General features: G+C 43.9%; 1 protein-coding gene across 6 annotated transcripts in view; it reads left to right on the forward strand.

Annotated features, from left to right (window-relative positions):
• The first annotated feature begins 9,675 nt into the window (after positions 1-9,675).
• The window catches only part of STXBP5 (syntaxin binding protein 5), a 105,780-nt gene continuing 100,173 nt past the window's right edge, over positions 9,676-15,282 (forward strand). For 5 of the 6 annotated variants that reach the window (XM_058834924.1, XM_058834926.1, XM_058834923.1 and 2 more), the window contains exons 1-2: positions 9,676-10,097; positions 11,890-11,987. In XM_058834924.1, the coding sequence (XP_058690907.1) occupies positions 9,945-10,097; positions 11,890-11,987 (251 nt within the window). In that variant the 5' untranslated portion in view covers positions 9,676-9,944. The remainder of the gene's footprint in view (positions 10,098-11,889; positions 11,988-15,282) is intronic. The other variant, XM_058834922.1, reaches the window with a different exon arrangement.

Raw genomic sequence — 15,282 nt, forward strand, 5'->3', positions numbered from 1 at the left:
TTTCTGCTGAAGCATAAGGCATATTTCTTTGATCATACCTTCTCTTGTACAAAAATACAGCAGCAGAGATGTGCAACTGACTCTCCACCTCAAAGAAAACTACCAAAGGGAAGAATTATACTGCTCACATAATTCTCTGTAGAGACTGAGAGAAAACAAGCTGCATATGACATATGAGAGTTACAGAGCTGAATGCAGAACTGGATAGAAATAATAAGAAGCTACGCAGATCATAATAGGGAGATAAATTTCTTATTTCACTTAATTATTTACTTAGCTCAAAGATACTGTGCTTTCAAAAGGTGTGAGGGACAAAGCATTATTCCTCAGCATTATGTGAACAGTTTCATATACAGGGGGGTTTAAGGCAATGTTTGTTAATGCTTGTATGTTCCGTTTCAGCAGAGCTGAAGTTACTTTATGATAAAATCCTAATATGTTTTTTTTTTTTTTTTCTGGGAGGACACCTTTTCAATGCATCTGCCAACACCTGAAACCTCCAAAGTCACAGCCTTTAAGAATCCATCTGTTAGATGCATACTTCACTAAATTTATGCTTAAACAGGAATAATTATTTGAAAATACCTGTGACCTAGGTTCTTGATTCTAAAATACTGTGTTTACTGTGGGACCAGCAACACAAACAAAAGTATTTCAAAGCACTTACTGAAAGATAGAACAGCCTCACGGATCTTCTAAGGATGTGGTGGCTTCTGGTATGTGGTGGCTCAAGGAGATTCCTGAAATTCAGTGTGTCCAAGAGTGTCTCCATACCTGATGGCATATCCAGGAGGAAGGCAGAAGACATGAATATATCAGCTGATAGATGGAGAATATATCAGCAAAATATAAATACAGAGCAAGAAAATAACACACTGACACTTGATAAAATGGTTTTATGATTTATATAATGGTATTTATGGGATACACTTTTATCTTAAAAAAATTTGCTGTTGCTGGTCTTCTAGACAAAAAATATTCATGACATAGAAAAACATTTCCATGGGACATAAGACTGCTCTTCAGATATGAATTGCTACTCTAGATGTAGGCATAAAAATGCCAGAGCCCTGGGGGCACTCCCAGCCCTGACTGTCCCTGCCAGCCCCCAGGGCTCCCCATGACACAGCATCCCATGGCAGCACTTGGAGTCATCAACTCCTGCCCCAGAAATGCTGCAGCAAGGCCATTCTGCAGCTCACCATGGCCCTGCCCAGCCACAGGCCATGTCCCAGCCTCGACACATGGATGTTCCCCATAGGTTCCCAAGGTCTGGGGCTGCCCTGGGGCCTCATTGCTGCCTGCTCCTGGCTGGTGGGTGTCCCACACCCTGTTTCCAGGCTGTGCCAATGGACTCCCCTAAGCAGCCACCGATAACCCACAGATCCACCAGCCCTCACACAGTGCCCTATGTATTAAACCATCTTTCCAATGAAACCTGCATGGCCCAGAGTTAGTGCAGTTCAGTATTTATTATCACAGAAAAACATTGGGCTGGAAAGGAATTCAAAGGTCATGTAGCTCCAACCACTCTGTCATGGATGGACACCTTCCACTAGACCAGCACGCTCAAAGTCCTGACCATCCTGGCCTTGGATACTTACAGGGATAGGGAATGGAGAGGGGTAATAGTTAGGCTGGAGGGCTGGAGTGTTTTTCAAAAGCTTAGCTGCCATTTTTGCCTTGAAACCTTCAGAATGGAAGGGCCACTCAGGCTCCACGAGGAGCCATGTGCTGAAGAGAAGGACTGAGGGAGTGGGGCTGGCTGTGGAGAGGGAGAATGGATTTCCACTCCCTAGCTGGGAGGCAGAGCTGTGCATAACCTCAGGCTGTGCCAGCAGCCTCTGTGCTTCCTCCAGACACACCTCAACATTGTTCCAGGGAAGTTACTTGCTCCCCATGTAAGGGGAGAGATGCAAATCTAATGCAAATTAAACGGCTCCTACTGCAGATGGAAATTTAGGCGCAGCTGCAGGCAGCAGTACAGACTGTACCACAGACTTGCACAACTAAACCAGCACCACTCGCCTTGTGTATGTATCTCAATTTCCAGCTGCTAAAATTAAGGCAATCTCTTTTTTCCCATTAACCTGTATGTCTTCCCTAAAGAGGACATGCCTCTGTGCCAAGTTTTTCTCCCACTGTTACTCAGGAAACATCTTTTGAAACTGAGCATCTACATGGTAATGGACTATAAAATATAGGTATAATTAATAAATGTTGTCTATTCCTGATTGATGCTGGAACTGGTCTAACTGGTGTGCTACAGCAGAAGGGATGCTGACTCACAGGGAGATTTGAAGGGACAGATATTAATGACTTCTTACACACCTTGCCTGAAGTAAAGCTGAAAATGTGATATCTATTTGCTGAACCCGGTCTCAGCAGTAGGTCTGAATTTGACAATGCCATGCACTATAGTTCTTGCTGAGCTGATCTAGTTAAATCTCACAACTTCTTCTAGACTTTAATTCAATCACCTACTTCATGTCAAAGTTCAGTTGCCTCGATTAGGACTTCAAATTAGACTAAGTCACCAGTTGGATCTAAAGCCAACTCAGGAAGCTCACTGATTAGTAGTGTCTTGGGACAGACCCTAAAAAATGTAAAGAATGGGAGACATGAGAACTGTCAAGATCACTGACTTTAATAAATTGGAATCCATTCTGCATACTCTAGGCTTCTCCTACCCATTTGCCTTGTTACCCACTTACTTTCTCTGAAACAATTATTTACTTTGTTAATTTCAGATTATTATGTTGTTCCTAAATTGGAGCACACCAGCTTTTGCTTGAAATGTCTCAGCTGTCCTTGCATTTCACCTCCTGTCTCACCAGCTGGGAGGGAGGGGGGAAAATGCAGAAAGAGGCATATGAAGCACATTAAGAGCATGATAGAATGCATGTTAGAATACTCATACTTTTATGGTAAATTTTTTAATTGTCTTAATATCTGAAATTTTCTCACGGGATGGAGTTAATAATAAAATTGAAATATATATCTGGTGTTATTATTCTGAAGAAGGGTTCACATTCACAGAAAAATTGTAACATGGATTAAAATAACTGTATTAAAAAAACAAAAGCCTAAAATTAAATGAAGCATTGATGCATTTTGGATCTTCTAGCTTCAACATTTTTAAAGGGATTGTCCAGTTGCTTGTGTGCTTGGCCTTGAAGTTTATGTAATTCACCACTTTTAATTTAAAGCAAGAAGAAAAAATAGTAGTGAAATAGTAGCCATTTTTAACAAAGGCCTAATGCTCCTGTAGTCTGAGTACTTGTCTATATTGTTAAACTACTGTACAACAGACCTTCCAACTAATGCCTTGTAATTAGAATGACAGTAAAAAAAAGTTGTTTTTTTTTCTTGTGGTGGACAATCACTTTAAATGATTTGCTGATGAAAGATCCTGTCTGAAATGCTATACTTCACACAAAATACTGGATGTAAACAGATCACTATATTTGAAAGACATTGCATCACCATAATTCTGTTTTCTGAATGCATAAATTAGTTTTGTCCATCATATTTTAGCTTTAATTCATTTAGTACACAATGAACCTTCCTTACGTGGCAGACAGTCATACTTCATCTTAATTTGGCTATTTTATAAAGCTTTTGTTGATTTCACTTCTAATAATTTGCTGTCTTTTAATGGACACATTGTATTTCATGTTTACTTCATACAGGACATAAAGTAGCACTGTAATAAGAAGCATTTGTATTATACTTGACTGAAAACTATAAAATGTGTATGATACATTCATATGAAACAATATTAATTATTCAGTAAAGTATTGGCCCATATTTTCCCAGACGGATAATAGCCTTAAGTTATTAAAAAAACCTGTTCTGACTAGCATTGTATGTTTGAGGTTTTAATACTGACTTAGGCCTGCTATTAATGTAAAAGCAAGAAAAGAGAAGTGCAGCACATGGAATGTGACATTGTAATTTTATTTTTCAATAAAGCAGAAAAACACAGAGGTTAAAAAATCTCTATCCTGGGAGGCATGACAAAATTTGACATGACTATAAGCAACATGCTCTGACTTTGAAGTTGGATCCAGTTTATGACTTGAGTAGACCAGTGGGCCAGATGATCACCAGAGATCCCTTCTCACCTCAGTTATTCTGTGCTAATATGACTCTGCATTAATATGTCTCAGATATCCATCAGAATAAATGGAATTACAGAAGCAATACAATAAAAGGCAAGTAATGATGCAAGTTACGTACTGGTAATGAGCATGTCATTCTGTCAGTGGAGTAAACTGTGTCTTCTTGTGATGTAGCTTAATCTTATATATACTGTTAAGAAGGAGCCCAGATTGAATTGAAGGAAACATCAGGTTAATTACATGTTGAAGTGATTGCATAAGTCATGTTAAAATTAGGAATTCCTCAGTATCATTAGTTGTAATTTTGAATAGATCATGGTATAATTTGAAATTCCTTAGTATCATTATTTGTATTTTTGCTTTGGCATCTAAAGAACTACAACACATTAAGAAAACTTGAATGTTGAATATAAATATGTGTTACCTGTTTGTCCTGTAAATCTTGACCATCCACTAACAGTATCTGAGTAATGATTTTCCTAAAAACATAGAGACTGAAACCCCTTCAGTCTGAGCTAAATATTATGAAATCAACTCATACACAAAAAAGTATCCATAAAAACTATAATTAGTACGGAATGGAATAAATTGACAAAGGATCAGATGTGAATAACATGTGAATTTTATGAGCCTAAGTATAGCACTGCACTTCAGTAATAAGTAATACACACATTTTCATTAGATGCAGTAAATTTTAGTGCACTGTTTAATAGCTGGCACTGCCTTTGTCTGGCAAAGGTGCAAAGAAGCATGTGAGATACTGAGGAGAACGCTGCACAACCTCTTGCTCATGTTTCTGTCGCGCAATGCTGCTCCCATTCCTCCCTTTTGCCTTTGTACCCTCCCTTGTTTGTGCATTGCAGCTGTTCACCTCTTGTCACTGGTAGTGGCCAGCAGTCAGAGACTCACAGTGCTCAACTGGCAACCCTTCCAAGACATCCATGTCTTTCTTCTGCCATGCCATAGCTCTGCACAACAGCTACATGGCCACTTGTACATTATTGGTTGTGCTGGTTGCATAGACCAGTGCTGCAGAGCCCTGCCAATTCATATTTCAACAACCTGTGTATGCGCTGGTCACTCTGCTGACCCGAGCTGAACGTGCAGGAATGTTGGTGCAGACTCGGCAGCAGCAGGATGTGCCCTCTCTGTCACATATGTCCATGCAGCCTGATGACATCCATTTATGAGTGCTAGTCATGCTGACCCATAGGTCTTTTATTATGGATATCCCATCATCTCTGTGCCTGCCAAAGGCCACACAGGCTTCCAGATGCAGAAGCTCATCCTATCAGTGTAGGCACGGTCAATCAGGATGTTTCTGAAGTAGCTGATTTACAAATGGGACAGTTCATCTCCAGCTGTGATTATGGTGAGCACTAGCATATCTTTTTTTTCCTGGAGCTGACAGCTAATTGGCACATGCTCTTAGTTTCTGTCTTGTTTATGGCTTATTCAAACCAAGTTGCAGAAAAATAAAAAAACTCACCTGCAGCTGGAAGTCCTCCTTAGGATTCATCACCAGTGCAGATTATTGTGGGAAAAAAAGACAGATGTTTGTTTGGCAACAGCTCTAAGTCTAGAGAGTTTGAGCAGCTTCCCAGCAGGCAGGAAAGATTCCAAAACTTACTTGGAGCTGTGGTTACACTGGCCTGTCCAATACATTTCAGTAGAACAACCTGAATAAGATTAGTCCAGAAATGTTTCCAAGCTTCTTTCTATTTATGGCGAGGAAATGTTTGGCTAGGGCTCAGTCGATCCTGACTGCAGTGACTAAGCACCATTAAGAAGTTCTCAGGAAAGCTAAGCATGCTTCTTAGACTTCAAAGTCTGGATTGACTGACTTTCAAAAGCTTTAGTGCTGTTAGAGGCCAAGCAGGGATCTTGAGGTCACTTCTGATGATCCATTTCTCATATAAACTGAGTTTTGCAATAATTACCATGGTGTGCAAATCCCCTGCAGCCTTCTCTGGACACAACCAGTTACACTTTTGGGGCTCATGTACAAACTAATGACAAACACCATGTGTGGACCTTTCACTTCATTACCTACCCACTGCTCTTGATCATTCAAAAAAAATCTTAGAATACACTATAATTGGGTGTCCTTTTACTCATTCTGGCTCACGTGGGACTACAATAATTCCTTTCTTCTTCAAGGTAACCCTGGTGATACATCATCCCACAAAAACAAACAAACAACCCCCCCAAAAACCAACCAAGAAGGCTCATTTGCACAGTGATAATTGCACCCTTCAGTCATCTGTGAAGTTATTGAGACTATATTGAGGCAAAAGACCCAACAAGTCTGACCTACACTAACTATTGGTCTGCGGGATCACACTGATATTTAGGACAACACTTCATGCCCCATTGTTTCAGATACCTATTAGGAACAGTGTCTGTTTATGTGGTATCTGTAGCACATCAATCAAGAAATGAGAAATTGATCCCCTCTCTCATTTTCTAACAGCCTTAGATAACAAGAGCAGTAAGAAACGTCAGGCAAAGAAAACCTAAGCCATGTGGATTCATTTGATGGCAGGGATTTCCACAGCACTGCTGGGGCCTAGGAAACTTGTGAACATTTAACACTGACTCTGTCCCTGCTAGACTCTGTCACAGCTGAGTACAACAGTGTTGGGTCTGACTGCTTCTTGTCCAGCTGTCCAAGACATTGAACTTTGGGCTGGGGTATAAAACCAGCAAGTGATTTCTGACATTGGAGGCTGGAAGGTCTAAGTGGGCAACATCAAGGAGGTTAAGAAGAATGGTCTTGTTTGTGCAACCGGATGAGGTTATTGTGTAAGTGCCGGAGAGCCCAAAGGAGCTCTCAAATACAGCAGCTAAATCCTGAGAAATAAAGAGGATATTCACTGAACTATAATATTAAAAGGCCTATTACTGTTCCAACTGGTGTCCCAGTGAACCCAAATTTTTCACTAATTTTCTGGAGAAAACTATTTAAAAGATTTTTACAGGAAGAGCTGAAGTCCCAGAGAACACTGTTTCCTTGAACGGCATAAACCTGAAAGCGTGAGGGAGAAGAACTAGTGTTGGTGCATATTGTATCACTTGCCTCAATGTTTGCATGTATCAATACAATGTTGCAATAATGAATGAGGTCCTCCTCTTAGGTGCTAATGTAAACTGAAAATCAAATCCATCTTTCCTCTAAAAATGCACAGTCCAAATAAAGAATGCATTCATAGGCCAAGTACATAAGAAAAAGGGAGAGACTGTAATATGCAAAAAGAGAGCTTTTAATGTCCTTTAATTCATCGCCCAGTTTTGAGGGGGTTGTTGCTGTGAATATTATTCCTATAAATAATAGGTTAGTTGCGCTATCAAAGCTGTATCTAGGAGTGTTTGCGGAGCCTCTCCTAAAACATACTGAACAGGACTACAACTTACATTCTTAGTCATACATGTGCCTGTCTCTACCTGTAACAGTTTATATTTGCCATTCAAACTTGGCCAAGTTCTACAAGTTTTCTTCCCAGTTCAGTGTGTTATAATAAGCATATGGGAATAGATGGGAAAATAGATATTAATACTGTAACTTATACACAGCTAAAATATGTTACAGAGAAATAAAGATATACTGAAATGGCACATATATATCTCTTAAGTTGGTTTTTACATCAGACATTTACATTAAAATCTACTTCTTTTTTTTTTCGTAGGACTTTTGTCATCTTTGGAAGCACTCTTTCACAGCCTACCAAGATGATTTCAGGAAATGTCCAACAGACCCAGTAACACAAAGGAACAGCTCTGTAAGTTCACTTTGCAAGAATAAGTGAACTGTCTTGGTTTCTTTCAAATGCTTGTACCTCATATACCTGCTGGCAATACAGCTGTAAATTAACAAGACCTTACAGGTCTAAGAAGAGTTTGTGGGATTTTTACTTATGAAGATGGCTGCATTGTAGCAATTCTGCTGCATTCCGATTGCTCTCATCCCTCAGTGCACCATGACACTGGACACTGTGCTAATGCAGCATGCCTGGCCATCAGGCTGGAAACATCACCCGAAAGGACCATTTTCCAGTGTGCCGAGTACTTTCTACTGCTAAGGCATTTGTGCTGAGGCTAAAAAACGTGAGCCAGTCTCTTGATTCACATCTCTACAAGTTTTCCCTCCAAAAGGGATGATTGCTCAGTTAGTTTTAGCTGAAAAGAAGTTCAATAGCGAGTCACAAATGATTATGACAACATGACAGACGAATAATATCTACTGCCTGACCACTCACTAGATAATCCCAAACTGCAAGCTAGCAGTAAAAGAAATTAAGAGCAAATACAGAATGCTGTACAACAGGGGCTATCAGAACAAAACGTTTGACTCTGTGCCACCTGTTTAAATTGCTTTTGCAGCCATAAGAATGAATGGAAGCAACTTCATAACCCGGGCGCTCGCCTTACGACGCCAGGGCTGGCCGTGACCTGCCGGGCGGTGTCGGGCAGCTCGTCAGCAGCCCTCTGTCCAGCCGCACAGCGAGCACCCCCGGGCCGGGGCCGCAGCACCAGCACGGCGCTCGGGGAGCGGTACGGGGGTCTCGCATCCCTCCGCATCCCTCCTCTGGGCTCTTCCGCAGCCCCGCCGCCGCTCCGCGCTGTCCCGGCTCCTGCGGCCGCCTCCGGCCAGCCCGGCCACGCCGCGGGACCCGCGGGGGCTGCTCCGGCCGCGGTCCGCACCAGCCCCGCCGCCTGGGACGAGGCGCGGCCGCGGGGGATCTCCCGCGGGAACCCACGCACGGAGCCCGGCTCCGCCGCAGCCGTCGAGCGCCTCCAGCGCCGCGCCGGCGGCAGGGACAGCGCTGCCCGCGGCAGCCTCGGGCCGCCGCCACCTGTTACCTGCGGCCGCCCCCGCTCCGCCGGAGCGCAGCGCTCGGGCCCGGCCGCCCCGGCCCCCGCACGGCCCCGCGGCGGGGCGGGGGGAGCGGCTCCGCCACATCCGGGTGCCGCCGCTCTCAGCGCGCATGAGCGGCCGCCCCGCCGCTGCCGGGCCGGGCGCCGCGGTATCGCCGCCGCTCCTCCTCCCCGGGGCGCTGCGCTCCGCGCTGTCAGGCAAGGGGGAGCGACCGAGAGGCGGGGGAGGCTCCCTCCGCGGCAGGAGGAGGAGGCGGAGGAGGAGGATGGTTGTGGGGGCGGGCGGCGGCAGGCGCTGGCAGCAGCCGGGAGAAGCCCCGCTGGTGACTGGTTGTCGGCACACGCAGCTCTGAGGAGGAGGAGGCGGAGGGTGCTGAGCCGAGCCGCGGGGCTGCTGCTGCTGCTGCCGCCGCGGGGGGAGAGGCTGCGGCGGCGGGAGGGGACCGGCACACGCGCGCACACGCGGACGGGTGACAGCGGCGGCTGCCACCATGTGAGGGGGCTGCGCGGGGCGCGGAGGCTCCGCGGGGAGGAGAGGCGAGGCAGCCCCGCACAAGCCCCGGCGGCGGGAGGGGCGGCCGGGGCGGGGCCGGCCGGGATCGGGGCGAGCCGCGTTCCCCGGCGGGCAGGGCGCGGGGCGGCCGCGGGCGGCGAGCGTGGGACCGGCGGTGGCGGCGCTCGGTGGGCTGACCGGCTCCTGTTTGCTTGGCTCCAGTCTCCGTCTCCGAGCCCGCGGGCCCCGATGAGAAGCGCCCCTGCGCTGCCGGACTGACGCCTCGCCGCCCTCCCCGCGGACGAGGAGGAGCGCGGCGCCCCCGAGCGCGGGCCGCCCCTGCACCGCCCTCCCCGGCGGGGGCTCGTCTGCCGCCTGCGGGGCGGGCGGCGCGGCGGTGACAGCGCGGCGGCGGCGAGGCCGGGGGAGCGGGAGCGCCGCCGCCGAGGACCATGAGGAAATTTAACATCAGGAAGGTGCTGGACGGCCTGACGGCGGTCTCTGCCGTCGCCTCGGCGTCGTCCGCCGCGCAGCAGCAGCAGGCGGGGAACCGGGAGACCGAAATCCAGGAGACGCTCCAGTCCGAGCACTTTCAGCTCTGCAAGGTGAATGAATGCTGCAGCCCCGAGCCGGCGGGCGGCCGGGGAAGGGGGCGCGCCGCCGCGATGGGCGCTGCGGGCTTCGCTCCTCCGTACCGACCTCGCCGAGCCTGCCCGCCGCTCCTGTTTACTTGTTTGGATTGATTATTTCGGGGGCGAAGACGGGAAGAAAGCGGTGGGGGTAGCTGTACAGGGCCTGCCGGATTTCTTTAGACATCTTTCTTGGAGAGTTCGGGGTTTGTCGTCGTCTAGGCTCTTTCATGCGAGTAATACTGGCAGTGTTCACTAAGGCTTCGTAGAAAGAGTTGGATGGATGGGGGAAGGAGTGACACTTAGCTGTAGTGCAGATCTGATTATCGCGGCGTTTGAGTAGAATCCTCTGCTAATGGGCCTGAAGGACGGGGAAGCTGTCCCTCTGCATTATTTGGGAATTCTTTATCCTGTTCCTTTACGCCTGAAAAAGGCTTTCGATGTTTGTGGTGGTTTTCACTGCAGCGTATGTTGCCAAGTTGGTGATGCTGCTATTGCAAATCCTATTTAGAGACGAAGTTCCCGTTTATTTATTTGCTTGTGTGTGATGTGATAACTGCAGTTTGTGTCTGCACGCTTCAGAAAATGATGCAGCGAATTAACCACCAGCTGAATCAAGAGGAATAAAAGCTGATTGGAATATCAATACTCATTTTTATCTTTGCAGTGCACCTCTGGCCTAGCTGGACATGGATGAGCTTGTTTGTGGGCTCTCCTTGTTTTTTTTCTGGTATTGCAGGCATTACTGCTGCTTTCAGGAGTTGGTCACAAAGGATATGGAGAAGAGCAGAAGTGTTGCCAGTTAGACTTTATTCAGTTGTGAAATACAGAGAGTTGTGGGGTATGCCTGCAACTTCAGTGGCATACAAGGAGTGCATCAGAAGTTTGCTGTGCATTTATGAGGTCCTGAAATACCTCTGCTTTAAACTAAAGGCTTAGGAATAGGAAAGCTGGTATTTGTATGGCTTAGGATGCGTGCATTTAGAGTGGAAGAACTTGTATTATGTTCTCAGTTCTCATTAATTGCAGCCCGAGAAGTTTAATGGAGTCATTGCTTGGTCAATTACCAAATTAGTCTTGGCTAACCAAAGAAGCTGAATGTGCTAATAGCTCCATATTAAGAAAGAATCCCATGACTGAGGGGGTTTGCTTTTGTTCAATGAGTTATTTTTTGGTTTTGTCAATTCTGGGCTGCCTGTTCTCTTTGAGGGAAGTAGGGGGTGAGAGATTGGTTGGCTCTGTCAAGCTCAAGTTGCTGGTTTTTTTCTTTACTGAGCTGAGAGAGGTTGCACTGTCATGTTGGGTCTGTTGGATTGAAATTGAAGTGATTCTCAGAAAAGCATGTATAGTAGTTTGTAATAGTTCTGATGACAAGTCTGGCTTTGTTGCCAAACTTGCTAGGAACATCTCAGATTTTCATAGTTTAGAGTCTTTGTTAGAGCTGAAAATAAGATTACTCAGGGAATGAGATAGATGAAAAAATGAAATGCTGAGTTGATACAGTCTTTATGCAGAAGAAATGTAAGATTGAAATTAAGTTTCAGAAAGTCTGATTGTCACTTGATGCTCAAAGATGAATGAGTAATTATGACTAAAGAAATCTTTTGTAACTGGTTCATGTAAGGCAGGTGATTTTCTCAGACTGTGATTAAATTGCGTTTTGAATTGTGATTAATGTTGAATCCTGTTCTCTAACATACAGTCTTGATTCTGTTTATTTTTGGTATCCTGCTTGACCCATTGCTACTGCGCTGCTGTGACTTGTTAGACTGTACGCCATGGTTTCCCCTATCAACCTTCAGCCTTGGCATTTGATCCGGTTCAGAAAATACTGGCCATTGGGACTCAGACCGGAGCACTAAGGCTGTATCCTTTCGTATTCTGAAGTGGATTTAGTGCACCTCACACAAGTGATGTCTTGATTGAACTGCTGCAACCATTCAGAAGTCTGGTGGGAACCAGGTATGCAGGAGGAGAGAAAACCAGCAAGCTCTCTTTGCTGTGGGTAGCTTGGCTGTTCTGGTTGCTCTTTGTGTCAATTCAAGTTGTGTCAGTGATGTGAGGCATGGCTGCTCAGTTGCCGTTATCTCAAGTTAACAGATAAATTTTGTGTAGGGTTACTAGTGTGCTGGCAATTTACAGCAGCTGACTGCCAATCTAAAGAGGGATGGGGGCTGAGATCTGTTTTGTTGTTCTGCTCCATCCTCTGGGGTTAAGATATTCTGTGCTGCTTGGTGAGGTGATGTTTGTTTGTTTTTTTTGTAGGGTTTTTGGTTGGGCTTTTTTTTGGGTGATGGGCTTATTTTTGTTGGGCTTGTTCTTAAGATAAACTTCATAATGCTCTAGTGACCTGCTACTACTTCTGTGTTGCCAAATGAAGGTTTCAAGTGGGGACAGTAAAAGGTGCAGGAATTAGATCTTGCTAAAAGCTTCCAAGTGACTGAGAGAAGCGGAATGAATTTGTGAAGTAAAGCACTAGTAACCCTGCTTCTTTTTGTGCACTAAAAAGTGAACTACCCATATGTTTATAGCCATATGGTACCACAGCCATATGCTACTATCCAAGCCATGTAACAACATATGTGTTTAAACTTTTATTTTTAAAAGAAGGTGTCCTGTAGATTCTTTAATCCACATTGCTATTGCCAGGACCTTTACTTGTCAGCGCAGGAGAATGAATCAAATTCTTTGTTGTCCTGAAATTGACTGAATTCTAAACATTATGGGGAAAGCTTAGGCCATCTTGCTAGAGAAATTGACTTAATCCTCTTTAAACTGTACGTAAATCTAACAATTTCCTTTGGTGTTCGTATTAGTCTCCAAGTGGACCTTTATTGTTTTTTTCTGGTATATCACTACCCTCTCTGTAAGGTTAATTGCCATAAGGGTGTTGACTTTTAAAAGTTGAATAAGTAGAACTGAAAAGCTAGATTTCTCCTATGAGCTCTCCAGATTTCTTAACTCAGATCATGAGGAACAGGGCTGATAATACAATGTTCTTAATGCCATATTTGAAACTACACCTGATTTCATAAATTTTCTTTTTGAAGAGGTTGTGGAGTTGACTTAAATGAAGAGCAAACTGTGTGTGGGTAGTGTTAATTACTCTTAAATTGATAAAGTAGATGCTAAAGCGAAAAGAGACAAAGAAGTAATAACTTGGTTTGGAGGAAAAGAGGAGATCAAAATGTACCTGTTTAGAGCTTACTCACCTGTAATTTTGGGCAACATGATGTTGCAGTTTGGATAATGATGACTCAACAAAACCTGTTTCTGGGCACTCATACATGGCTACACACACCTGTGAACTCTTGGAGTGTGAATTGCTTTCTAAATAATCGAGAGGGGTATTGCAAGATTCTTTGGGAAGACAGCATTACTGTGAGAAAATGACAGGAAATGTGTTTTCTAAAGGAAGAGAAGAAGTTTCATGCAGAGACTGAAATGTTGGTGTTCCTCTGACTTGATGAGGATGAATATGCTTTTTTAGTACTTTGATACAGCTCTTGATTCATGGAAGAACAGGTTAAAAGCTCTCAACTGAATGGGTAGCCCTGTAACCAGACAACACTGCAGAATTTGCCTCTCCTGTGATTACCTCCTCTTTGTGATGGAGGAATGCAGGCAGAAGGAATAGACTCAGACACATTCTCAATATAAAAACAGCATCTTCCTTTCTGCTGGTTTGAGAAGAGTGGGTAAGAGTGAGGCTTGCAAGAAGTGCTCAAAGATAGAGCCAACCCTCAGGATGCTTTGCCCGCTAAGGTTTTCATGAATAATAAATTACTTGCAAGGGTTCATTAAAGTGGGAGCCACTTACTCTTTAAAGCTGCAAAAGTGTTTTTAATTGAAATGAGGTATGAACTAAAAAGACTGAGTGTCAGTAAAGTGTTTTTCATTGAAAAATTGTAAAAGTGCAATACAAGTCCTCATTTTCTTCCATGTTCATGTTGTGAGAGTATAGAAGTAAAGGAATGATAATGTTTCTTTCCTTGTCTGCCAGCAAATGGGAGCTGGGTGCTAGTGTTTTCCTTGTGTCTCCAAGAGTAGGTACAACTTTTTAGGCTTTCTGTTGCAAGTGAGTAATCTGAGGAACAGGGGAAACAAGTTTGGGATTTTCTTGGAAAGGGTATTAACAGTAAAATATTCTTAAATCAAGGAGTGAGAACCTGTTTGAGGTTTCATTAATATGTGAGGAAAGTAATGTTACAGTCCTGATTTGGCTTTGGGCTATTTATCATCTAACCTCTTGACAGAGGTTCTCTATTTGGTCAGTCTTCAAACTGGGTATTTTCAATACAAAACTAGTATTGATCAGAACAGGTTAATGTGAGTTTTCTAAATCATACTCTTATCTCATTCTTCTTTATGAGGACTTTGTAGCCACTACTGGAAGAACAGAGAGACTTCTTATTCGCAAGTACTAAATGTTTGCAGTAATGTTAAAATTATCTGTAAAAATAGAACTGAAGCTTTTTCTGAAGAACCAAAATGTGTGGTTACAAATATACTGCCATTTCAATGACTTTGTCTTTCTTTATCTTAATGGATAAATATGCTAAACATCTGTATTGAATTCTCTAAATCCACAAAGTAAATGTAAAAATGGAAGTACCTAAATTATAGCTGTCATGTTGCACTAATGGGATTAGAAATAGAATTACTATTCTGTTAATATTTTTTGCCTCTAGACTTGATGGGTGTAGTTTGTAACCCAGTGTGCCAGAGGGGCAACTTTGCATTCTATGTCCATAAGCAGCTGTTGGTTCTAGATCCTGTAGTTTTAAGAGAGAGAGAAGTCTGTAAAAATACTAGGAAGAGACTGCTTTTAGTGTAACACTTTAACCTTATGAGTCATGAAAGTTAGTTTGGGATTATTCACTGGTTTAACTTGAGCAGTATGTCCCTTGTATTCATTATAAAAAGCTTGATTAGTTACTAAGAAACATTTCTAACTCTTATTTAGCTAAGAGATTTAAAACCAAGCTTTTTGGAGGCAGACAGATCCTTAGAGAAGTATTTCCCCACCCAAAAAAGCAATTAATAACAAAAGCTCTCTTTGTTCTCAGCTATGAACAATATCTTGGTTACTGTACAGTGTATAAGAAAAGTTACAAAGTGAGTAGCTCAGAGTAGAAACCTTGAGCAGCCTTGAAGTCAC

Source organism: Poecile atricapillus, chromosome 3 (genome assembly GCF_030490865.1).
Source record: "Poecile atricapillus isolate bPoeAtr1 chromosome 3, bPoeAtr1.hap1, whole genome shotgun sequence".
NCBI classification, from domain to species: domain Eukaryota; kingdom Metazoa; phylum Chordata; class Aves; order Passeriformes; family Paridae; genus Poecile; species Poecile atricapillus.